The 27,003-nt window shown below is 42.3% G+C and overlaps 1 protein-coding gene across 1 annotated transcript; it reads right to left on the reverse strand.

Annotated features, from left to right (window-relative positions):
• Window positions 1-205: 205 nt before the first annotated feature.
• Window positions 206-5,779, reverse strand: LOC144509267 (elongation factor 1-alpha 1-like). Its single transcript, XM_078237886.1, has 8 exons — window positions 5,639-5,779; window positions 3,669-3,831; window positions 3,023-3,202; window positions 2,119-2,415; window positions 1,760-1,910; window positions 1,367-1,623; window positions 664-898; window positions 206-557 (listed from the first exon to the last, which is right to left on the reverse strand). Exons 2-8 carry the CDS (start codon window positions 3,810-3,812, stop codon window positions 439-441), a joined length of 1,383 nt encoding a protein of 460 aa, XP_078094012.1. The 5' UTR covers window positions 3,813-3,831; window positions 5,639-5,779; the 3' UTR covers window positions 206-438.
• Between the last annotated feature and the right edge of the window lie 21,224 nt (window positions 5,780-27,003).

The raw sequence follows: 27,003 nt of genomic DNA on the forward strand, positions 1-27,003 counted from the left end.
TGTTCTTTTGCCTTACACCGCCAGCCATGTTCCATTCCAGCCAGACCAAAAATTGGTGAAAAAGGAACCAACAATGCCTCAGATATAATCTCCTCCCCACATTTTCAATGAAAATGGCAAGTCATGCGATGTTGGAATTACTTAATCAAATATTGTTGAGCTGAAGCTGCATGTGACTATTTTTTGGAAAAAGAAAATTAGTCAACAAGTTTTGTATATTTATTAGTTTTAAGTTGTTACACAACCAAAGCAGTTTATCACCTAAAGGGCATTTACAAATACATCGATTCCACATCCTTTCCTTCTGAACTTCTTTCGATGCATTTTAATCAATATCCAGTCCCTCATTAATACACATATTTGGCTGGTAACAAACAAGCGTTTTGGTGGTGTCAGTCTCAACTGGGCTTGCTGAATCAGAGTGGCCAGTGATGATATTCACCTCTTTAATATTTTACTTGCAGCCTTGGTCGTTTTGACAGCAGATTCCTTCTTAGTAACAGCCTTGATCACACCAACAGCCACAGTTTGTCTCATGTCACGGACAGCAAAACGGCCTAAACAAACAAAGATAGGTTAGTCCTCTGTACAGATCTTGTGCCCAATGTGAAAAAAAACAAATCCAATTCCAATCCACAACCCAGTTGACAGAAAATGACATACCAAGAGGTGGATATTCAGAGAAGCTCTCCACACACATGGGTTTGGATGGGGCCATATCTACGATGGCCGCATCTCCAGACTTCACAAATTTTGGACAATCTTCCAACTTCTTGCCAGAACGACGATCAATCTTCTCCTTCAATTCACTAAACTTGCAGGCAATGTGAGCAGTATGGCAATCAAGCACTGGGGAATAGCCAGGAGCAATTTGTCCAGGGTGGTTCAGGATAATAACCTAAAAGATTATACAGAAATATGTTGGGATTACATAGTCTTCATAATCATTCAATATCTCATATGACCACAAGAGACACCATTGCTACATACAATTAGAACATCTGGTTGGGAACATGGGTAGCATTCCTATTCAATAATAGACTGCTTATATTTATGCAAAACAAAGTGGACTCGCCCCTGCCATTTGAAACCAGGGCATGCAACATCTGCATGTGAAGCTCTCTGCACATGTGGACAAGTGCACCCATGGCAGGTATCCATGGCCATTTTGCATTGGTAGGACACAGTAGACAGGGTATTTACAACAGGTATTTCAAGCGTTTTATTCACCACTGATGCAAAAGTCAGAAATCTAGCCTGGCAAATAGTTTTGTTACTGCTCAACTCACCAGAAACATATAGCCAAAATGAGAAAAATATTCACATTGCCAATTGAGACATATTTAACATATCCTCATTCTCTCACCTGTGCAACAAAAGATGAAGCTTCCATTGGTGGATCTACCTTACTGTCACCAGTAACATTACCCCGACGGATATCTTTAACAGAAACGTTCTTCACATTGAAGCCAACGTTGTCACCAGGAAGGGCTTCCTGAAGGGCCTCGTGATGCATTTCCACAGATTTCACTTCAGTGACAATATTAGCAGGAGCAAATTGCACCACCATACCAGGTTTCATAATACCGGTCTCAACACGACCCACTGGTACTGTACCAATACCTTCAGATAGACAGGAAGAAACCATAATTGGTTATCACGCATCTTGGGTTCGCCTTCCATGAAAAGATTAAAATCTATTGTGAATCTATGAATCCACACATCACGTGAATGAAATGTTGCGCATCCCAAGACTTACCACCAATCTTGTAGACATCCTGCAAGGGAAGACGAAGTGGCTTGTTTACAGGGCGTTCTGGAGGTAGAATGCTGTCCAGGGCCTCCAGCAGAGTGTGTCCTGTGGCCTTACCTTCTTTCCTAGTAATTTCCCAACCTTTGAACCAGGACATCTGTTTTTTTTTTTAAAAAAAGACGATTAGCTATACGAGAAACCTTGCATTAGACACCCAGAACTAAATATTCCATCCCTCCACAGCAAAAAGTCTTTTAAACTTGCAAGCAGTCAAACAATGCTACTGAAAATTTGCCAAGACAAACTGCCCAAATGTATGTCGAAGCTAAAATTACATAAATTTAAATTGAATTACAATCACTTACATTTGCACTGGTTTCCAGCATATTGTCACCATTCCAACCAGAGATAGGGACAAAAGCTACAGTGGCTGGATTGTAGCCTATCTTCTTGATATATGTCGTGACTTCCTTTGTGATTTCGTCATATCGTTTTGAGCTGTATGGTGGTTCAGTAGAGTCCATCTTGTTGATACCAATAATGAGTTGCTTGACACCCAGAGTGTAGGCCAGCAGAGCATGCTCTCTCGTTTGTCCATTCTTTGATATACCAGCTTCAAACTCACCCACACCAGCAGCAACAATCAGCACAGCACAGTCAGCCTAGAAGCAAACAGATTTGTTCAGGACAATTGCAAAAGAAATCGTGGTGGACATGATCACCAACATGAGCACTGTTTATGCTGTCAGTCACTAATGGATTATGCAATTGCAAGGACATGTAGATATTGATTTCAGACAGAGGCCACCAGTGTTTCCACACAAGGTATTGGGTCATTATCAGGTTGGCTAGCTGTAACTAGTGGAATGCTACAGGGATCAGTGCTGGGTCCTCAACTATTTTACAATCTTTATTAAATTACCTGAAGGGCCAAGTTGTGAGAGCAGCTCACTACAACTGCAAAGGGAAAACAGGTGGTGAAACCATACACAATGCAGTGTAGTTTTCATCCCCTTTCTTAAAGGAGGCACACATTTGCACCATAGGCAGTTCAGAGAATGCTCACGAGGTTGAAGGGGCTGTTTTTATGAGGAAAGTTTGAGCTTTGACTCACTGGAGTTTAGCAATCCAAGGGGTGATTTTATTGAAACAGATTTCTGGGGGCAAGCATGACAAGGTAGACGTTGATGACCCAATACAGATCAGAATGTTCAGCAAAGACACAAAACAACCAAGATCCCAAAATATACTGCTGGACTGATTATGTACCTGTGATGTTCCAGTAATCATATTCTTGATAAAGTCCCTGTGCCCAGGGGCATCAATGATGGTGATGTAGTACTTTGAAGTTTCAAATTTCCAGAGAGAGATGTCAATGGTAATACCACGTTCACGTTCAGCCTTCAGCTTATCCAAGACCCAGGCATATTTGAAGGAGCCTTTGCCCATCTACATGAACAAACATCAGGTGAGATTAGCCACAAAACCCAGGTGCATTAGTTAACAATTCAATATGCATTGTGCAAGCTCATTTCAGTTAGATGTTAAATCAGGAGATCTTTACACTCAGCCATGGCCTATATAAATGTCATGATGTGGAGATGCCGGCGTTGTACTGGGCTAAGCACAGTAAGAAGTCTCACAACACCAGGTTAAAGTCCAACAGGTTTATTTGGTAGCAAATACCATAAGCTTTCGGAGCACAGCTCCTTCGTCAGATGGAGTGGATATCTGTCTTCCATCTGACGAAGGAGCTGTGCTCCGAAAGCTTATGGTATTTGCTACCAAATAAACCTGTTGGACTTTAACCTGGTGTTGTGAGACTTCTTACTATATAAATGTTCCATTACAGCAATCATTCTCATGTAACTGTAGCCCATCATGCAGAAGAACAGCAATATTTGAAAAAACAAACCTCAGCTGCTTCCTTTTCAAATTTCTCAATGGTTCTCTTATCAATTCCACCACATTTGTAAATGAGATGGCCAGTGGTTGTAGATTTACCAGAGTCGACATGTCCAATGACAACAATGTTGATGTGCGTTTTTTCCTTGCCCATTTTGAAGTTGGCGCGACTGCTATTGAAAAAAAAGTCAAAATGTTACTTTAATGAAAGGAGATAAGCACAGAAACCTTAGCAAGCTGATGGGGACTTGGGAGCCTACATTCAGATACATGTGGCTTACTGAATTATGGAAGGCTGCACACCATAAAACTCCACAAAGATGTGCAGATTTGACTGATCTGCCATGCTAAATTTATCCCTCAGCTTCAGGGGGACTAACTGGGGTTACGGGGATAGGGTCTAGGTGGCATAGATGTCAGTGCAGGCTCGAATAAAATAAGGAATATGGGGAAGTGGATTTGAGACCAGGGAGATATCAGCCATGATCTGATTGAATGGCAGAGTCTGCCAGGGGCTGAATTTGCCTACTCCTGCACCCAATTCCGATGTTCGATGGGCCAAGCGGCCTCCTTTTGCACTGCAGATTCTATGATTCTTAAATTAAAATGGGACAAAATATTTTTCCCAGAGAAACACTGTTGCAGAAAAGAACGGAATGATTGAAATTAGGATTTTAAAAATCCTAGCAGTTAGCAGTCTGGGTCAGTTTTGAAAAAAAAGTGAAAGCTGGCCAAAAACGATATCACATCCTGCCGGTGAGTCAATGGGGACGTGGCAATGAGTCAGGGAGAGCGAGTTGGTGAATATGTGACACTGGAAATACAGCCAACACCAGATGGCTCCCTACCAGAGACACAGGTTAAAGCGCCGGGGGTGAAGGCGGGGAGAAATAGATGGGTTCCCCTCTGCTGCAGGAACACATGTGGCGTGTAGTAGAATGGCTGAGGCTGAATGTGGCAAGCCCGGAACAATTTTGCTGGAAAATCCCAACGGGCTTCGGAAGATCACTTAAGAAAATTGCAGGTGTATGAAAAAAAAGACAATGACTCTCGCCACCAAAAAAAAACACGAAAATACCACCTTTGGTGGGGTGAAAGTAACGAAATTTTGTCCTTTCTCCCCACCCCCCCCCCCCCCCAAAATAAAGGAATTCCTCAGATGATAAAAAAAGGGCGGGAGGCGGCGCCTGGAACGAGCGGCTCCTGAGGCCATGATTGCATCAGACCGGGAACAATGGAGCCTCCCCGCACCTCCTCCAGCTCTTCACACAAGGACCTCAAAAAAAAACCACCGCCGAAGCAACATCGCGGAAAATACACTCCCAGTAAGGTGGCAGACATCGAGTAGCAGCAAAAAATCCGTTCCATGGTGCCGGATGGCCACGTTTAAAACTCGGATTAAACCCGATTGTCCGCCCCCTCCCCGGCATCACACAAAAAAAACGGCCTCGAAAATCTACAGAGGCCCCGGGCCAAGCGGGAGGCCCAGAACCATCCCAGCTCAGCAACAAACCACAGCATCATTGTTTTTTTAAAAAAAAATAAGATGCTATTTTCGAATTATTTTTCCTTTCCTCGTTTAAAAATGTATCCGGTATCAATTCCAGGCGGTTTATGAGTCTTATAATAATTGACCGAAATTCAAGCAGTTCAGGCACCAAGGAAAATGGCGGTGGGTCAGGGTAACTCTCCACAACTGAAACCCAAAAATATTCACATCATCCGCTGTGAGAATTAGGGTCAGCTACGGGAGACCGAAAACCGAGCAGGTGGCATTTTTACAAACTCGGATTAAATCGGATGCACTCATGGAGAGGGAAAAAAATCGAGCGAGGGGTCTAAAAAAAACGAATCCGCCCGCATCGAGGGATGCGATTTAACCGACAGCCGGCATAGTTCCTTGGCCTACATTCTGGTGAGTTTATTTTTTTTTAAACAGGTTTTTTTTCCCCCTTCTTTAACCTCATTTTTAATAGTTACCGTTCAACGATGGAACTGCAAACCTCCCTTCGGTTGACTCGGAGACTAAAGGACCGAAGAGATGGCGTCGCCGTAATTTATAGGCCGGAGGGAAGGCGGGCGGGCCGCTGACGACAAAGGCGCATTCCTGCTGCCCGCCCCCTTCCTGCTCCTCTCAATGGCGGAAAAAAAATTACACCATATCTTCTGATTCTCCCCCCTTTCCTATTTTATGTGATCTTGCCCATAGTATAAAGCAAAGAAAAACACACAACTGAAACACCACATTCCTGATTCACTTGCTTTTTCTTTGTTAGGCCTTCCACAGAAATCCTTTGCCCAGATCTAGTCAGGGTTGCCACCCATCCGGTTTTGACGTATTTTTCTCTCTGTGCCTCTAGAAGTTTCTGAAGTATAAACCAGATGCCAGAAACCGGATTAACTTCTTCCACCGACCTTTATTCGTCACTGAGACTTCAAACATTTAAGAGAAACAAACATCAGAACTGGAGCTATAACTTCCTGTGAGCTTTTTGAAAAATTATTAACAAGTCAGCCCACAAGTGTAAAAAAATGCTGTGTTTATTCCACCTCAAGGCAATGATTCGTCAACCCATATTTCATGATATAATCCAGAATTGTTTGAAATAAAAAACATGAAGCGTTGGAAACACTCATGAATCGTTCCAACAGTTCTCCTGACAGTTGAAGCTGAGAATAAAAAAGTTTTTGGTTTCTATATTTTAAATATGTGCAAACACACGAGTGAGCCTGTGAACAAAAATCAGAAACAGTTCTGCTTTTATTTCAAAATAAATGAAAAAAATGCTGGCAGTCAAAAATTCACCAATTGCACAATTTCACCTTTACTGATCAAAAGCCTAATTTATTTCTCATGGTTATATGTTAACTTTATACAAGTGTAAAATGTCAACTGTGTTCCACTTCAAAATCAAATACAGGTAGCGCTACACAATCAACTTTGAAAACATTTATGAAATAATCTGTAGCCTAAATGTCCCAGTCCATTCATGGAAATGAGAGAAATTGCTGTCTTTGTTATCATTGGACTGCCACTTGTCCTCATAAATAGACTGTCTAAATAAATTTATATACCGTGAAAAGCCATTTAAAGAAAAATGCTGACAAGCTACTATGATCAAATCCTGCTTTTGGGTTTGAACTCAATGATTGACCTCAGCAATAACAGCAGTACCAGCTGTGCCAAGCTGACACAACAAAGTGGTACAACATGTACACCACATAATTATAATTAGGGAAAATACATTGCTAAAGGCAAAACAAACACCTGACTGGGTTTCCATTAACACACTATTTCTGCATTAGAAGCTTTGGATCAATGTTAAATCATTGGTACAGTAAAAGTGGGTAGCGGTCTTGGATCCTGCCACATTTTAAAATGAGAAGGAAACCATCTGCAGTATTAATTTTCGCATACCACTGGCATTGCATAATTGTTGCAAAACTGCTTCAGCAAAGCCTCCAAGTCTAGACACTTCACAAATTAATATTACACAAAGTTGTTTAATGTGGAGAGAATTGTTATGCATGTAAGTTTAACTCCCCTTTACATTCATTTTTAAATGTGACTTTATAAACTTAAGTGTCTCAAGCTTTGTATAAGCAATTATTTTTTTTTACATTAGTGACAGATAAAGCAGACTAATCTGGTTTTCGGATACAATAGACCTACTAGTTTCAGAGTGTTGAGTACAGTATTTTGATACTCATAATGATAAGTAGATACTCAGCAGGAATGTCACAGCTTAAATAAAACTAGGCCAGAACATTTCAGGCATGAGAAACATGCAAATTTGGCTGTATCCCTTTGATAATCATTTGACGATATATCATCACTTGCTGCTTTGCAAGATAGAACCTGGCACAGTTCATTTGGGACACTGAAAGTGAACTTTAATCTTTAGCTCCAATTACCAGGACAGTAATTAACTTGATTGATTGTCATCGCCTCAACATGAGATAGGCATGTGTATTAAATTTACTTCCGCGACTTTATCCCCTTACATACAGGGCTCTGGAGGCCTCATTTCTGAACACTTATTCTGGAAGAACAACTTCAAATTCCACTAGAAAGCAAATTTGTATACGTCTTTTAAAAAAACTCACTTTACTGGTGGGGACATGTGGAAGGAGGGCACCTCCTAGTTTGTGTTTTCACAAGATGATGCCAATAATCCAGTGATGTCACATTTTTCAGCCCACCAGTCCATTAAGCTTCTCAGAAATTAGATATGTATAGCAAGAGCATCTGAGAGAAAAATGGAAAGAAATGAATTACATAAGACATTAACAGTTACAAACCATGATGTGAACTGATTGTAAACATTTCTTCAGTAAATAGATACAAGTTTGCAGCAACATACCTAATGCAGTTAAAAAGGTTATAGGTTAAAGCCCCACCTGAGGGTTTGATTCCAAAATTTAAATAGACACCAGAGCAGTATTGGGGAATGTCATTGACTTGCTGTAGTTCAGGTAAACCTTTGTTTCATCCACATCTCAGAAAATACGTTGATGGTGTGAAAGAGTGATGTAGAATCAGATCTTGATCGTACAAGGCTGGACTTTAAGCAGTTTTTAGGATACTAAGTCACTACAGGTCACCAATTTGGATCTCTCAACTTGAGGTAATAAAGGGATGAAAGTGGAGTGTTAAAGAATTACTAAAATTATACCAGACTGAGAGATTATACCTGTCAGGAAAGTTTGAACAGACCGAGAAAAAAGACTAAGGGGAAAAGAGGTCTTCAAGATGATGATGAGGTTTGATAGGGTAAATGTGGGGAAGATGTTTCCACCCTCAGGACCAAAACTAGAGGCTATAAATAAGAGTTATTAATAAATGGAATGGGGCATTCAGGAAAAATAGCGTTACCCGGACAGTGGTTAGAATGTGGAACTTGTTACTGCAAGTTGTTGAGGTGATTAGCATACATGAATTTAAGGGGATGCTAGATAAACTTGTGGGAGAAAGTAATAAATAGATATGTTAATGGGGTTATAAGAAGAAAGGTAAGGAGGCTTGTGCAGCACAACACTAACATGGACCTGATGGAACAAATGGTCTGTTTCAAAGCTGCAAATATTTTGTAGTGTTGTACATTCTTATAAGATGATTAACACCATGTGCCCTAATAAATTCATCAGTTAAAAATACATAAAGTGCTTCAAGATGAATTACACTGATGGAGGTTTTGAGGAAGCTTTTGATGCTGCAGAGGGAGTTGGCAAGACAGAAATTAGGGCCAACCTATTTGAAAGCTTAGTGCTGATAGTGAGGTGAAAAGATTGAAAGTTACATGTCGCCAGAGAAGGTTGGTTGAAGATGTGGTTGGCTTTGTAATTGAAAACAAGACTTTTGATTTCATTGTACTGAACAAATATGTGGTTTGGTGGGGACAGAGGTGATAAGTATTGTGAGATAGAATTTCCAAGGTATGATCATATGACATTATATAGATACAAGTTGTTCTTTTTCAGTTCTTTAACAAACATCAAATGGCCCCAAGATGTTGGCAATGGAGTCACAAATGAGATGCTTCAACCCTCAGGTTATACATTGTGGAACCAGGAGACATTTTGCAATAAGATTACTCTTTTGGCTTTTCTCTTTAACATATATTTTCCTTCGCAATGCTACAGAATATCAAATGAACAAATTAATATTTGATTTCAAAAGTTGAACAAGCATATTTGCATAATTGTAACAAATCATTTGAATCAATGTCTTCAATTTCTTGCTTTTAAATTAATACAGCTAGAGTGTATCCTTCGATGATACCAAAAAGTTACATATATTCTTTCAAATCTTAAATTTCACTATTTATCTAAATTGCTGCTGTTTTGCTTAATAATCACCAAAACATTAAATAATTTATTTTAAAAAATAAAGACTTAGTAATTTTCTCCAGGAAAAAGTGGCTTTTCCTAGATTAGATTACAGGAACTAACTGTTTAGCAGTTAAAGAAATAGATTCATCCAGATCACGGTTGATCTTCTTCCTTTACTCCACCCTTCCTGATTCCATTATTATTTGAAGATTTACCAATCTCTCAGTTCTAAAGGCATCAAGGAAACGGGGAGAGTGCAGGAGTACTGTATTGAGATGGAGGATCATCCATGATCAGACCGAATGGCAGAGAAGGGTTGAATGACCTGCTCCTATTTTCTGTTTTTCTATGTAATCTCTCCTGAATGCACTGAAGCATTTCATCTGCAACAAATTTGTTGAAAGTGGTTGGCTGTGACATCAAGGTCCAAAATGTTTTAAAAAATGATTGAGAAATTTCTGATTTATAAGCAATTCAGCAAAAAACTAGATTCTATGCAAATACTGTATCTCAGCTGGTTTTTGATTTGAAAAGATGAACTCTGGCTCACTTTACTGCATGATGTGGAGATGCGGGCGTTGGACTGGGGTAAACAGAGTAAGAAGTCTCACAACACCGGGTTAAAGTCCAACAGGTTTATTTGGTAGCAAAAGCCACTAGCTTTCCACACACGAGGACGGCCTCAACCGGGATCTTGGGTTCATGTCACACTATCTGTAACCCCCATGACTTGCCTGGGCTCGCAAAATCTCACTAACTGTCCTGTCTGGAGACAATACACATCTCTTTAACCTGTGCTTAACCCTCTCTCCACTCACATTGTCCATACCTTTGAGACTTGATTACCTGTAAAGACTCGCATTCCAACCATTATTTTGTAAATTGAGTTTGTGTCTTTATATGCCCCGTTTGTGAACAGAACTCCCACTTGCCTGACGAAGGAGCAGCAAGCGCTCCGAAAGCTAGTGGCTTTTGCTACTAAATAAACCTGTTGGACTTTAACCTGGTGTTGTGAGACTTCTTACTCACGTTATTGCATCAGGGAAGGCAGCATGGGTAGGGGCTTCAATGGACCTGATACTAATCTGAACGGTGGATTTGAACAGGGAATTCAGACAGTCTCAGCTCTATTTAAAAGATCTTGGAGATGTGGTACATCTGCATCCCTCTCCGTCTGAGGCTGCCTATTTCTACTTCTACAATAATCGCCCAATTCCATGCCTATCACAGCTCATTTGCTAAAACTCTCATCTCTGGCCAGCCATTCACTTTCTACCTTCCATAAATTTGGCATCCAAAACTCTGCTCCTTTGGCCTAACTTACACCAAGTTCCATTAACCCATCACCTCTTGTGTTCACTGACCTACATTGGCTCATGTTAAGAAACACCATTTTTAAAACCCTCATGCTTGTTTTCAAATCACTCCATGGCTTAACACTTTTATAGCTCTGTTATCTATTCAGAGAATGCCTCCAATGTTCCTTCTTTAAGACAGGCTTTATTATCTACCTTTTGTAGCTTGGCGTCAAATTTTGTTTGATAATGCTCCAGTGAAATGTACCTTGAGATGTTTTACCATGTTAAGGGTGCTAAATAACCACAATAAACTTCCTTAGTGACTGAACCAGAAGATTGATATGTTGAATGTTAACATTGTGGCTTTACTAAATCAGATCCCTTTTGCCTTTTAGAGTCATGTATACAGTAAGTGTCACAAGACATTCATGAGAATGATTCCTCAGAGAACATTCCTTATGGGTGCACCATTGCAAAACGTACAGCTATTCACCAGAGTAAATATTCACTTGATTGGTGGGTCCACTAAAACAGTTAGTTAAGGTTTCGCCTGATGATTCATAATAAGCACAAGCAGTCATTTTTGGCAGGAACAGCTGGTGAGTCCACATCACAGGTGCAATTTTGTCTAGCTCTGCTCATTCTGGACTAGCTTTCAGAAGGATGAACATCAACAACTTAGCCAGGTATTGACCAACTTCCCATGTATTCTCTCTACAACAGTGGAGAGGGTGGTGCTGTCTAACTCGAGCATCAGAAGATTTACAAGAATGGCTGCCTCCATAAAGCTTTAGGCTCAGTTCTCATATGGGTCTGTGCAGGCCATGATCATGGCAGTGCAGATTTCTAACGACTTAAATAGGATGACAGATATTATATCCATGGCCTTGCAAGGTGTCACTGATCTCCACCAAATTGGTCAATAGAGTGATGTAACGCTAGTGCAGGAGACAGATATTTGGGAAAGGGTACGTGGAAGTGGGAATTCCACTCAAAATGATCCCACTTTTCACTGATAGCATTGTCCATCTCCATTTCCCCTCCACACCCCACCACAACTTGCCTCCTGACGGCCAAGTCTGCCCCGCACAGATGAATGTGCAACAATCTTCAGTAAGGTCCTTCTGGCTCAAACCCACGGAGTGGGCCAATAAACAATTCAGCAGTCAGGGCAGGGATCTGAGCAGCTTGCCTCTACCTCTCCTGAAGCGACATGATATAATTCTTGAATTTCTATGTTGTGTAATTCATCATGGTTATGCACATTTGACAAAGTTTTGTTTCCTTTTTAATAATGCCACATAAAATGTATTGGTGATTAGAACCATCTCTACATTTTACCCATAATTGCATCCTGAATGCCAACTCATCCTTTTCCTACTTCATGGTGAATGACAATGTGACAAGATCAATTACACAGATGTGTTATAAGTTAGTGGTTACAGCACTGTTTACTGCAAATGGTTGTAGTGGGACAGACCATTTCTTATGTTTTAGATCAGGTAGTGCACCCTATAAATGGCACATCTGGCAACAGGTGCCCTATCTTCATCCTGCTCCTTCTGCATGTTCTTCTCAGCTGAAGATAATGATAAGCCCTTTTGATTTGTCACATGTATTGGTATAGTGAAAAGTATTGTTTCTTGCGCATTATACAAAGCATACTGTTAATAGAGAAGGAAAGGAGAGGGTGCAGAATCTAGTGTTACTGTCATAGCTAGGGTGTAGATAAAGATCAACTTAATATAAAGTAGGACCATTCAAAAGTCTGATGGTAGCAGGGAAGAAGCTGTTCTTGAGTCAGTTGGTACATGAACTCAGACTTTTGTATTTTTTTCCCCAACTGAAGAGAGCATGTCCAAGGTGTGTGGGGTCCTTGATTATGCTGGCTGCTTTTCCAAGGCAGCAGAAAGTGTCGACAGAGTCAGTGGATGGGAAGCTGGTGTGCGTGATGAACTGGGCTACGTTCACAACCCTTTGTAGTTTCTTGTGGTCTTGGTCAGAGCAGGAGCCATACCAAGCTGTTAAACATCCAGAAACAATGCTTTCTATGGTGCATCTATAAAAGTTGACGGGAGTTGTAGTGGACATGCCAAATTTCTTTAGCATCCTGAGGAAGTAGAGGCATTGGGGGGTTTCTTAACTATAGCGTTGGCGTGGAGAGACCAGAACAGGTTGTTGGTAATCTGGACACTTCAAAACTTGAAGCTCTCATCCATTTCCACTTCATCCCCAATGACGTAGGCAGGGGCACTACACTATCTCCTTCGTTTTACTGACGCTGAGGGAGAGATTACTGTCGCTGCACCAATTCACCAGATTCTCTCTTTCCTGTAATCTGTCTCATTGTTCCCAAGGTGGTGTCATCAGCAAACTTGAAAATCGAGTTGGAGGGGAATTTGTCAGTCATAATGGTATAAGGAGTATATTTTGTCGTCCTCCACCTGCATTCCTGACTTCATTGCATCCTTGGACCAAACAAAAGAGCTGAATTTCAGAGATAGAGTGGGTGTAACTGCCCTTGACATGAAGGCAAAATTAAAGTCCATAGGAATCAGGGGAAAATGCCACAAGTTGGAATCATACTTATCACAAAGGAAGATGATTGTGATGGTTTGAGATCAATCATCTCAGTTCCAGTACATTGCTGCAGAAGTTCAAAGGCCCAACTATCTTCAGCTGTTTCATCAATGACCACTCTCCATCATATATGCAGAATGGGAATGTTCAGTACTATTTACAACTCCTCAGATACTGAAGCAGTCTTTGTCCATATGCAGCAAGACCTGAACAAGGGGTTGCCCATTTAAGACAGCGATTAGAATATTTTTTTTCTGAGGGTTTGGAATTCCCTTCCTGAAGAGATAGTAGAAGTAGAGTCTTTGAGTACTTTCAATACATACATAGAAAGATCTTTGATAAACAATGGGGTGAAAGGTTATTCAGGACAGCCATGATTTGAATGGTGGAACAGGCTCAAAGGGCCAAGTGGCCAATCTGCTTGTTTGTGTGTTCATATGTTTGTAACACAATTCAGGCTTGGACAGATAAGTGCCAAGCAATATCTGCACAATACAAGTGCCAGGCAATGACTATCTCTAACCATCCTCCCATGATATTCAATGGCATTACTATCACTGCATCCTGTATTATCAAAATCCTGCGGGTCATCTTTGACCAGAAACTGAACTGGAGCAGCCATATAAATATTGTGGTTTCAAGAGCAGGTCAACGGCTGGGAATTTTGAGGTGAGTAATTCATTTACTGACTGCATAAAGCCTGTGCATTACCTACAAGGCACAAATCAGGATGGTGGAATACTCTACATTGGCCTGGATGAGTGCAATTCCAACAACACAAGAAATTCAACTACATCCAGGGGAAAGCAGCTCATTTGATCAGCATCCCAACCACCAACCTAAACATTCATTTCCTCCGCCACTGACAGTGGCAGCAGTGTGTACTATGTACAAGATGCATTGGAGCAACTCACCAGGGCTCTTTTGACAACACCTTCCAAACAAGTGACCTTTCCCACCTAGAAGAACAAGGGCAGCTGGCACATGAGAACACCTCTATCTGTTAAGTTTCCCTTCAAGCCATCTTGACTTTGAATTATATGGTTATTCCTTCTCCGTCACTAGTCCAAATACTGTCACCCTTCCTAACAGCACTGTGGGTGTACCTACATCACATGGACCACACTGGTTCAACAATTAAGGATGGGAAACAAATACTAACCTTGTCAGTGACTCCATATACGACAAATGTACTACCAGTGGGTGTGGCTCCCCACTCATTGCAAACTTCGTGTGAATGTTCCTATATCGTGGAAATCTGTTGGTTTTGTTGATCTACATATAACACGCACTATTTGTACTAACAGACCATGGTTAACTGGATTTGTGAAAGTGAAATAGTGTTTGACAAAGTTCTGAGAGGATGTAACAAGGAGAGTGGCTAAAAGGGAACCAATAGGTAGAGTGCATTTGGATTTTAGATATTTTATAAAAGGTGCCACATAAAGGTTACCACAATAAATAAGGGATCATGGTCCAAAAGCAGAAAATGTTGGAAAATCTCAGTTGGTCTGACAGTATCTGTAGAGAGAGAGCACAGAGCTAATGTTTCAAAGAACAAAGAAAAGTACAGCACAGGAACAAGCCCTTCGGCCCTCCAAGCCTATGCCGATCATGATGTCCTAACTAAAATAAAACCTTCTGCCCTTACTCAGTCCATATCCCTCTATTCCCTCCCTATTCATGTACCCATCCAGATGCCTCTTAAATGTTGCTAATGTGCCTGCTTCCACCACTTCCTCAGGCAGCGCATTCCAGGCACCCACCACTGTGTGTGGAAAAACGTCCCCTGCACATCTCCCTTCAACTTTCCCCCTCTCACCGTAAACCTGTGCCCCCTTAGAAAAAGCCTCCGACTATCCACTCTGTCTATGCCTCATAATTTTGTAGACTTCTATCAGGTCACCCCTCAGCCTTTTATCTTTCCAGTGAAAACAATCCTGGTTTATTCAACCTCTCATAGCCAACACCCTCGAGACCAGGCAATATCCTGATGAACCAAAAGAGAAAACGCTGGAAAATCTCAGCAGGTCTGGCAGTATCTGTAAGGAGAGAAAAGAGCTGACATTGCGAGTCCAGATGACCTTTTGACAAAGGGTCATCTGGACTTGAAACGTCAGCTCTTTTCTCTCCTTACAGATGCTGCCAGACCTGCTGAGATTTTCCAGCATTCTCTCTTTTGGTTTCAGATTCCAGTATCCCCAGTAATTTGCTTTTATCCTGGTGAACCATCTTTGCACTCTCTTCAAAGCTTCCATGTCCTTCTGATAATGTGACGACCAGAACTGCACGTATTACTCCAAATGCAGCCTAACCAAGGTTTTATAAAGTTGCAACATGATTTCCCAACTCCTGTACTCAATGCCCCGGCTGATGAAAGCAAGCATGCCATATGCTTTTTTAATCACCTTGGCCACCTGTGTTGCCACTTCTTTAAAGTTTATTTATTAGTATCACAAGTAGGCTTACATTAACACTGCAATGAAGTTACTGTGAAAATCCCAAATATGGATGATCTTCATCAGATCTGCAATAATTTGCTTTTATTCAAGAGATCATTGAGTTGGAGGTAACATGTTAGCATGGATAGAAGATTGGTTAACCAACAGAAAATAGTCAGGCTATTTACTATTTACAATATATATTAATTGCTTGGATGAAGGGACAGATTGCATTGTAACCATATTTACTGACAATACAAAGATGGGTAGGAAAGTAAAATGTGAGGCGGACACAAAGTCTGAAAAGGGATATACAAAAAGTGAGAGAGCAGCCATTTGGCAGATGGAGTACAAAGTGGGAAAACAAGAGGTTATCCACTTTGATAGGATAAACAGAAAAACAAAATATTTAAGTGGAGAGAGACTACATAATGCTGAGGTGAATCTGGGTGTACCTCAATCACAAAGTTAGCATGGAGGTACAGCAAGTAATTTGGAAGGTAAATGGAATGTTAGCTTTTATTGTAAGGATGTGGAGTATAAATTAGTGAAGTTTTGCCACTATTGGACATTGTTGAGACTACACCTAGAATACTGCATACAATCCCAGTCTCCTTATTTAAGGGGCAATATAATTGCATTGTAGGCAGATCAGAGAAGGTTCACTAAATTGATTCCGAGGATGAAGTGGTTGTCATGTGAAGAAAGATTGAGCCAGTTGGGTCTATAATTATAAGGATTTAGTAGAATGAGAGGTGATCTTGTTGAAAATAAAAAATCTGAGGTGGCTTGACAAGGGAGATGCTGTTTGGATGTTTTGCCTCATGGGGGAATCCAAAACTAGGGGGCACAGTTTCAGAATAAGGGATCTCCTATTTAAGATGGAGATGAGGAGGAATTTTTTGTCTGAGGGTTATTAATCTTTGAAATTCTCCACACCAGACAGCATTAGAGACTAGGTCTTTGAGAATATTTAAGGTTGATTAAGATCAACAAGGGAGTCCAGGGTTACAGGAACAGGGAAGGAAAGTGCAGTTAATGGCTACAATCAGATCAGCCATGACTTCACTGAATGGCAGAGCAGGGGTCAAATGGCCTTCTCCTGCTCCTAATTCTTATGTTATGTCTAATTTCAAATTCATCCAACAATGAGGCAATAGCATTAAAAATAACCTTTTTTAAACCTAGACATATAATGTTCAGAGCAAACCAGCTAATAAGAGGCAGAAACCTCAGTCTTCAGGGCCAGGTTTCAGGAATTTCCTAATGTGTGGCAAAACCTCCTAGTTGGGGCACACCAACATAAAAATAGCCCTAAGGATCTATAGAACATACCCCATGCCTCAAATTTCCCTTGCTATATCACATTTCAAAAGTACAGTTGCATTTCCTAGATAATGTGCAGCAACACAAGACAAAGTAGGAAGGGTCGAAGGGACATCCAGACTCGAAAGATTGGATCTATTCTCTCTCCACAGATGCTGTCAGATCTGTTGAAATTTTCCATTTTGTTTATTTTTCCCCCCAGATTCCATCGTTGCAGTATTTTGCTTTTATTATAAACAAAATAGGATCTTTCTTTTAAACAGATTGCGTTTCTGTTTAGCTGCAGCGATCAAGGTGTGAAATGCACAAGTTTTCACAAGTTTCTGTTAAACTAATTTAATCAAAAGTAAGATCTTCCATGGACCAGTGTCATTTGGTAGTGTTTGAGAGAGTAACCCTTTTAAAATTGCATTACAATATTCATTTATGTATTTAAGAGTAGCAACTGGTACCATTTTATTAATACAAAAGGATCTTTTCACAGCAGCTTGTTTTAAAGCACTTTACAACCCATGAAGCACTTTTGCATTGTAATTAAATCACTGTTGTAACTGGAGAAATGCTGCAAATAGATTTCTCACAAAAATGCATTTTTATCAGCTTCTGGTGAGTAACTTGATTTTGAATAACTGTTAATGATTTAGTTGTTGGTTTCTTTAAAAAGCATTTAAAAGTTTCTAAAGCATGCCCATTCATGTCCTTGCACTCTAAACAAATTTAATCCTAAAAGCCTCCCTGAAGACCTGCAAATGAGTGCAATTAGCAGAGACTCACAATAGTGAATAATTCAGTTTGGGCTGTTAAATATATGGGTGGAAACTCAAATTGCACTCGAAATTCTCCAATCTTTTGCACTGGTTTAGCCAATTTGAACAAATTGCATTGAGAGAGAGAAAAAAAATCAATGCAAATGACAGAAGCTCCAAACTGCAAAATCTAATTCTGCTCCAACTAAACTTTTATGATCAAATAAAGCTGGAATAGGATGGTCTCAATTAATTCATAAAATCAGTCTCTGTTCAGCTGAAAGAACCTCAAGTTTTCACTTGGGTGGGATTTTCCAGCCATGCTTGCCCCAAAACTGGAAAATCCCACCTAAGGTCAACGGACTCTTGCATGTTCCCCCACTCCGCTACGATTCCCGTGGTGGGTGGGGTGGGAAAATTCCCCCCAAAAGCACCCAAGTGTTATTTAAAAATGACAAATTAATTTAAAATTCCTGGCTCCAGGCTTCAATAGTGGCAATGATAAAAGATAAAAGAAAAATGCTGGATGAGTGTAGCGAATTGCAGACAGTAAAAAATTCTGAATCAGTTGATTAGATTAATGCTGTGTAGTGCACACTGAGGACATCCAATAATCTCTATGCAACTCACATGGAAGGCCGCAAGTCCCTTCTTACCCCGCTGAAAATTGTTCATGTTCAAATAAAACTTAAATGTGTCTTTCCCTTTAGAGATAGTGACTGACTTTTCAGTATTTTGTGTTTGCCTGCTTGACTAATTAATTCCCAAGTTTATGTATGCTAACAGCATTTTGACATATATTGACTTAAGTCTCAGTGTTCTAAGGCAATTTTAGCTTATAACAGCACTTAACTACTGGAAGATTTGGCTGATAAGTTTACTTCAATTAGTACAGATCTTATGAAGTGCTTCGAAAGGTTAGTCATGGCACGAATCAATTCCAGCCTCCTGGACTACCTGGATCCACTACAGTTTGCCTACCACCACAAAAAGTTCACAGCAGATGCCATTCCCCTGGCCCTGCACTCAACCCTCGAACACCTAGATAACAAGGACACTTATGTCAGACTCCTATTTATTGACTACAGCTCAGCCTTCAACACTATTATTCCCACGAAACTCATCTCCAAACTCCATAGCCTGGGCCTCGGCACCTCCCTCTGCGACTGGATCCTGAACTTCCTAACTCTCAGACCACAATCAGTAAGGATAGGCAACAACACCTCCTCCACGATCATCCTCAACACCGGTGCCCCACAAGGCTGTGTTCTCAGCCTCTTACTATACTCCTTATATACCTATGACTGTGGCCAAATTCCCCTCCAATTCGATTTTCAAGTTTGCTGACGACACCACCGTAGCGAGTTGGATCTCAAACGACGACAAGACACAGAGTACAGGAATGAGATAATCTGGTGCAACAACAATAATCTCTCCCTCAATGTCAAAAAAACGAAAGAGAATGTCATTGACTTCAGGAAGCGTAAAGGAGAACATGCCCGTCTATACCAATGGAGACAAAGTAGAAAGGGTCGAGAGCTTCAGGTTTTGGTGTCCAGATTACCAACCTGTCCTGGTCCCCCCATGCCGACACTATAGTTAAGAAAGCCCACCAACGCCTCTACTTTCTCAGAAGACTAAGGAAATTTGGCATGTCAGCTACAGCTCTCACCAACTTTTCCAGATGTACCATAGAAAGCATTCTTTCTGGTTGTATCACAGCTTGGTATGGCTCCTTCTCTGCCCAAGACCGCAAGGAACTACAAAAGGTCATGAATGTAGCCCAATCCATCATGCAAACCAGTCTCCCATCCATTGACTCTGTCTACACTTCCCACTGCCTCGGCAAAGCAGACAGCGTAATTAATTCCACCTTCTTCCGTCGGGGAAAAAAATACAAAAGTCTGAGGTCACGTACCAACCGGCTCAAGAACAGCTTCTTCCCTGCTGCTGTCAGACTTTTGAATGGACTTGCCTTGCATTAAGTTGATCTTTCTCTACAACCTAACTATGACTATAACACTACATTCTGCACTCTCTCGTTTACTTCTCTATGAATGGTATGTTTTGTCTGTAAAGTGCGCAAGAAACAATACTTTTCACTATGTTAATACACGTGACAATAAATCAAATCAAACCAAACTGGAATAGTATTGAGACTATCTCCTTAAGGAAGCCTTGGCTCCTCGACTGCCCAATTCTGGTTTTTTTCTGAGCAGCTCCGTTATGCAGGCGTCTCGGCCTTTTGGCTAAAATCAAGCATGAAATTAGGTCTAATTCTGTTGTCAGCTTAGATCTAATAAGTATTTTTTGTGGGAATCATGAATTGGATTAAATTCGAATTGATTTTTGGACAAGCAGGGAGATGGATTAGGGGCTTGCCCCATCCACTCTGCACCTTGGCTTATAACTCAAAGGAATAACAGTTTTAAAAATTAAAAATAAAAGCTCCACCGTTCAGAACTGTGTTTTATGGGCTGTGTGGATTACAAAATTCTCAGGTCAGGTCTGTTCTGAAGCCATGGATCCATCCTGACCAGACCTGCGCTGTACCCGGTAGGATGATCTCTGATGGCCTTGCATTACAAAGTGATATGATTGCCAATGTACAGGACAGTAGTTGGGCCCTGCCTCATCAGCCTAGACCTGGAAAACATGTTTGACAGAATATTGCACACCTACATGATGGATGTTTTCTCCAAAATGGGATTTGGGGAGGGAATCCAAAATTGGATCCACCTGCTTTTCATGAACATCAGTAACAGTTTCAGTCAATGGGTGGGAATCAGAAAACTTTCCAATTAAATCTAGAGTCAGGCAGGGTTGCCCCCCTTTTCTGTTTGTTTATGTGTTGAAGAGAATCCTTTGCTGAGTCCATCCTAAAGGATTTGGACACATGAGGAGTGATAATTCCGGGCAGTGGAGGCACTCAGGTCAAAGCCTCCCTGTACATGGACAGAGTTTGTGTTTTCTGCTTGGATCTGCTGCCAGTGCACAGGCTGATCAACACATTGACCAGTTCGAACTGACTTCAGACACCATGGTAAATTGTAGTAAGTGTGAGGCCATGTTCTTTGGGAACTGAGCTGACCAATCCCTTGTCCCCTTCAGATCAATGTGTCTGATGGCACTGGGGATATGGTTTGGAGGGACCAGAGCATGCATTAAAAACTGGAAGGAGCTGGTAGCCATAGTGAAACAAAGTCTGGGCACGTGGGAGTGATGCTTTCTTTCCACTGCAGGCAGGAAACTCATTATCAGGTCTGAGGCATTTGATGTTACTGTACGTGGTATAGGTCTGGCCCATTCCTCACTTCTGTGCTGTGGCGATCTTCCAAACCAAATTCCGCTTTACATAGAAACATAGAAAAACTACAGCACAAAACAGGCCCTTCGGCCCCACAAGTTGTGCCGAACATATCCCTACCTTTTAGGCCTACCTATAACCCTCCATCCTATTAAGTCCCATGTACTCATCCAGGAGTCTCTTAAAAGACCCTATTGAGTTTGCCTCCACCATCACTGATGGCAGCTGATTCCACTCGCCCACCACCCTCTGTGTGGAAAAACTTCCCCCTAACATTTCCCCTGTACCTACCCCCCAGCACCTTAAACCTGTGTCCTCTCGTAGCAGCCATTTCCACCCTGGGAAAAAGCCTCAGAGTCCACCCGATCTATGCCTCTCAATATCTTATATACCTCTATTAGGTCTCCTCTCATCCTACGTCTCTCCAAGGAGAAAAGACCAAGCTCCCTCAGCCTATCCTCATAAGGCATGCCACTCAATCCAGGCAACATCCTTGTAAATCTCCTCTGCACCCTTTCAATCTTTTCCACATCCTTCCTGTAATGAGGTGACCAGAACTGAGCACAGTACTCCAAGTGGGGTCTGACGAGGGTCTTATATAGCTGCATCATTATCCCCAGACTCCTAAACTCAATCCCTCGATTGATAAAGGCCAGCACACCATACGCCTTCTTAACCACTCCTCCACCTGCGGGGCCGATTTTAGAGTCCTATGGACCCGGACCCCAAGGTCCTTCTGATCCTCTACCGTACTAAGAGTCTTTCCATTTATATTGTATTCCTTCATCCCATTTGACCTGCCAAAATGGACCACTACGCATTTATCTGGGTTGAAGTCCATCTGCCACTTCTCCGTCCAGTCTTGCATCCTATCTATGTCCCTCTGTAACTTCCGACATCCCTCCAGACTATCCACAACACCACCAACCTTCGTGTCATCAGCAAACTTACCAACCCATCCCTCCACTTCCTCATCCAGGTCATTTATGAAAATGACAAACAGCAAGGGTCCCAGAACAGATCCCTGGGGCACACAACTGGTGACCGACCTCCATTTAGAAAAAGACCCATCTATATACACTCTTTGCCTCCTTTGGGCAAGCCAGTTCTGGATCCACAGGGCAGCAGCACCTTGGATCCCATGCCCTCTCAAGTTTTCTAGAAGCCTTGCATGGGGGACCTTATCGAATGCCTTGCTAAAATCCATATAAACCACATCTACCGCTTTCCCTTCATCAACGTGTTTAGTCACATTTTCGAAGAACTCCACCATGCTCGTAAGGCACGATCTGCCTTTGACAAAGCCATGCTGAGTATTCTTAAGCATACTAAACCTCTCTAAATACTCATAAATCTTGTCCCTCAGGATCTTCTCCATCAGCTTACCAACCACTGCGGTTAGACTCACCGGTCGGTAATTTCCTGGGCTATCCCTATTCCCCTTCTTGAAAATGGGAACCACATCCGCAATCCTCCGGCACCTCTCCCGTCTCCATCGACGACGCAAAGATCATCGCCAGAGGCTCTGCAATCTCTTCCCTCATCTCCCACAGTAACCTGGGGTACATCCCATCCAGACCCGGTGACTTATCTATCTTGATGCCATTCAAAGATTCCAGCACAACCTCTTTGTTAAAGTCCACATACTCAATCTTTTCAGTCCACCGCAAGCCCGCAGTACATCCACCCAGGTCCTTCTCCTCTGTGAAAACCGAGGCAAAATACTCATTAAGCACCTCTGCCATTTCTACTGGTTCCGTACAGACTTTCCCGCCTTCACCTTTTATAGGCCCTATTCCTTCATGTCTCATCCTTTTACTCTTCACATATTTATAGAACGCCTTAGGGATTTCCTTAATCCTACCTGCCAAGGCCTTCTCGTGACCCCTCCTGGCTCTCCTAATTTCCTTCTTTAGTCCCTTCCTACAAGCTGTATACTCATCTAGATCCCCATCTTCGCTGAGCTCTCTGAACCTTTTGTACGCTTTCCTTTTCTTCTCGACTAGGTCCCGCACAGCTTTCGTGCACCACGGTTCCTTTAACCTACCAACTCCTCCCTGTCTGCTCCGAACGTTGTCCTGTAGAACTCTAGACAGACATTCCTTGAAAAACTGCCACCTCTCTTCAGTACATTTCCCCGAGAATACCTCCTTCCAATTTACTCCTCTAATTTGCTGCCTTATGTCTTCATATTTCCCCTTACTCCATATAAATGCTTTCCTAGCTTGCCTGATCCTCTCTTTTTCCAATGCAAGCATAAAGGAGATAGGGTTATGATCGCTATCCCAAAGATGCTCTCCCACTGAGAGATCTGACACCTGTCCAGGTTCATTGGTCAGTATCAGATCAAGTACAGCCTCTCCTCTTGTAGGCTTGTCCACATGCTGTGTCAGGAAACCCTCCTGAACACACCTAACGAACTCCTCCCCATCCAAACCCCTTACCCTTTATCTGGAAGTTGAAAATTGACTGTTCACAGGAACATTATATACAAACATCTAGATGAAGGGGAAAAAATCCTGCCCAACAGTGCCCTAATCTTAATGGCCATCTGTGTGTGGGGCTGCAACTAGATGTGCATAGTCTCTCAGTATGCAAACACCAAGTGTCACTATGTGGTAAAGTTCTAACTGTCCCTGATGTTGCAAAGGATGCGTCTGGCTACTGTGTTACACAATGCTCCAAGCAGCTGAAACGTGCCGCATCACCTGCCCTTATGGAAAAAAATAATGCAGAGAGGTACATTTGATCACAAGGCCATCAGGCAGTGGTCAGCATATAACGTCCTAGAGGACTTGCAAGAAAAGGCAATGGTGGATCCTGTTGGATTGTTCACTGAGCACACTGTCAAGGTAATTTGGCAGAATGCCTTATCACCAAAACCTTCAAACAGCACCAATACCTAGCTTGGCTGGTGGTAAGAAAGGTACTCCCCGCCAGATCCTTTCTACATGTTTGGAGTCTCACCACATCCACACGTTGCCCTTGAGGTGATTGTGGTGGGGAAGAGTCTATTGTCCACCTCCTTGAGAAATGTGCCTTTGCAGAGAAGGTCTGGAGAAAGATTGTGTTTTTTGTCGAGGTTCATCCTGTGACACAGGACTCTGTGTTCTACAGACTGTTCCCAGGGATGCAAATAGAGACAAAAATCAGCTGTTGCTAAAGGATCATTAACTGGGTGAAAGATACTCTTTGGCCCGATACTTGTTGGTCCTCCAGTGCAAAGAGTTGTCGCTGACTGAGTGTTGCAGACCGGCACATTCCAAAACCCAGGGCTACATGCTGAGGATGCACTAAAGCTTAGAGCAGATGCCACAGAGGCTCAATGGGGAAAGGTAGCTATCTAAGACTTTTCGGTCATAGTGCACCGAGGGACTGGGAATTGTATAGAACCTCTCGGGCTGTAGGACTCGCATTGAATATATACAACGAATACCATGTGGATCATAAATGCAACTTAAAGATCATTACACTTTCTGCAATGACGATTTTGAAATGTCTGCAATGTGTCTTTGATTGTATTGAAGTACTTCAGGGTGCAACACGATCCATGTAGGAAACCTTGAATATCATTGCACTTTCCCTCGTGCATGTTCTATGAGCAGTTCCCAGGGTCTCGCACCAAATTAACATCAACAGCAGCCAGAGAGCCAAAGATGTTCTTCGATCTGCCCAAAACCTGTTGGTCTTCAGTGCAAAGCATTGTCCATGACCAAGTGTTTCAAGGTCCAGGACTACATGCTGATGGATGCACTAAAGCAGTGGTCCCCAAATAGTAGATCATGATTGATCCTGGAATTTCAAAGTCAATTGTCATTGGTTGCCGAAAACGCATGGGACTCAGGCTTCTTATGATGATGAGCGAATCAGCTCACTGGCTGCCAAATTGTAGGTGTCAAAATGTGGACTAAGCTGGGTGAAGTCAAAATGAACGAGGAGCCAAGGACCACCAAGAGGACAAAAACCTACCATTTCCAGCATGTGAAAGTGATTTTTTTAAATGAATGTCAAAGGCAAGGCCACTTGTCCTATTTGTCAGCTCACCTTGAGTAAAAGGTAATGGCGTCACTAGGCAACGCATGCAAAATTTCAAGAAATCTTTCCTTTAAACAGCACCATTTGGACTAAGGGGGCAATCTAACTGGCTCATCACGCTGGTCGTTCAGCGTAGTGAGTCAGTAAAATTGGGCGAGAGATGAAAAACTGGGTTGGCGCCTGATTTCTCGATGATACTGGCCTCGCTCTGCCAGTGGGGAAGGCCACGAGGCTGATTTAAGTATGATTAGTGGATTCCGAAGTAATCCGGGCTCACTTGCCGTAACAACCTCACCGGTGGAAGTCCTCACCGGGACTGGCAATGGGCCATGGTGCGGTGGGGGGGGGGGAAGAGAGAGGGAAATCGGGGTCAGCAGTCGGAGGGTGGGGTAGTGAGTGACAGATCTCCCAGTGCACTGTGTACGCTTGCAATAGCGCCCCTACCACTCAGCAGTGGGCTCCCTGGTGGGAAAAGGCTCTGCCCATTCCCCTACTGGCAAGTATTGCATTTTGCCTCATTTTTGTCTTCTAAGTGCCATAAGATAGCGCCCTTGGAGCTCACCCAAAAAATGGGAACAATTCTCTCCCGTTTTTACGCTCATTTTGCACTTAGAAAGAAAGAAACCCTACAGTACAGAAAGAGGCCATTCGGCCCATCAAGTCTGCACCGACCACAATCCCACCCAGGCCCTACCCCCTATATCCCTACATATTTACCCACTAATCCCTCTAACCTACGCATCTCAGGACACTAAGGGCAATTTGTTTTAGCATGGCCAATCGACCTAACCCGCACATCTTTGGACTGTGGGAGGAAACCGGAGCACCCGGAGGAAACCCACGCAGACACGAGGAGAATGTGCAAACTCCACACAGACAGTGACCTAAGCCGAGAATCGAACCCAGGTCCCTGGAGCTGTGAAGCAGCAGTGCTAACCACTGTGCTACCATGCAGAATTTTTTTGGTAAGATCACCTCCCAAGAAATTTGGGGGAATTAAAAGGAATGTTGCAAGCTCAACATGCGTGCAAAATGTCAAGAAAATTTCCCTTTAAACAGTGCCATTCGGATTAAGACATTTGGGGGAGCTAATGAGAATGTTGCAAGCTCCTTTTCAAAACCTGTGGCTAAAGGCAAGCCTTTACAAAGCAAGAAACATTACAAAACATTTCAACTTGACATAACAAGTGTGCAATAATATTCACATTTTCTCTAGAGATCAAGATGCACTCCGAGGTGCTTCAATTAATAATGAAATTACAGACATTTCAATAGTTTTGTCCCATAGAGTGCAATTCTGTTCAAACTATATACATCAGTCATGTTGCACTCTAAAGTGCTACTGTACAGTTACATATAGTTAGGATTAAGCACACAGTGAGATTTTATGGTTACCAGTTTCTCATTGGCTGAAAAGCTTTCCCCATTGTGCTGTGACAGCAGCTGCCCCAAGCTTGAGCGCGTCATCATAGAATCATAGAAACCCTACAGTGCAGAAGGAGGCCATTCAGCCCATCGAGTCTGCACCGACCACAATCCCACCCCACATATTTACCCGCTAATCCCTCTAACCTACGCATCCCAGGACTCTAAGGGGCAATTTTTAACCTGGCCAGTCAGCCTAACCCGCACATCTTTGGACTGTGGGAGGAAACCGGAGCACCCGGAGGAAACCCACGCAGACACAAGGAGAATGTGCAAACTCCACACAAACAGTGACCCGAGCCGGGAATCGAACCCAGGACCCTGGAGCTGTGAAGCAGCAGTGCTAACCACTGTG

Source organism: Mustelus asterias, chromosome 21 (genome assembly GCF_964213995.1).
Source record: "Mustelus asterias chromosome 21, sMusAst1.hap1.1, whole genome shotgun sequence".
NCBI lineage: Eukaryota > Metazoa > Chordata > Chondrichthyes > Carcharhiniformes > Triakidae > Mustelus > Mustelus asterias.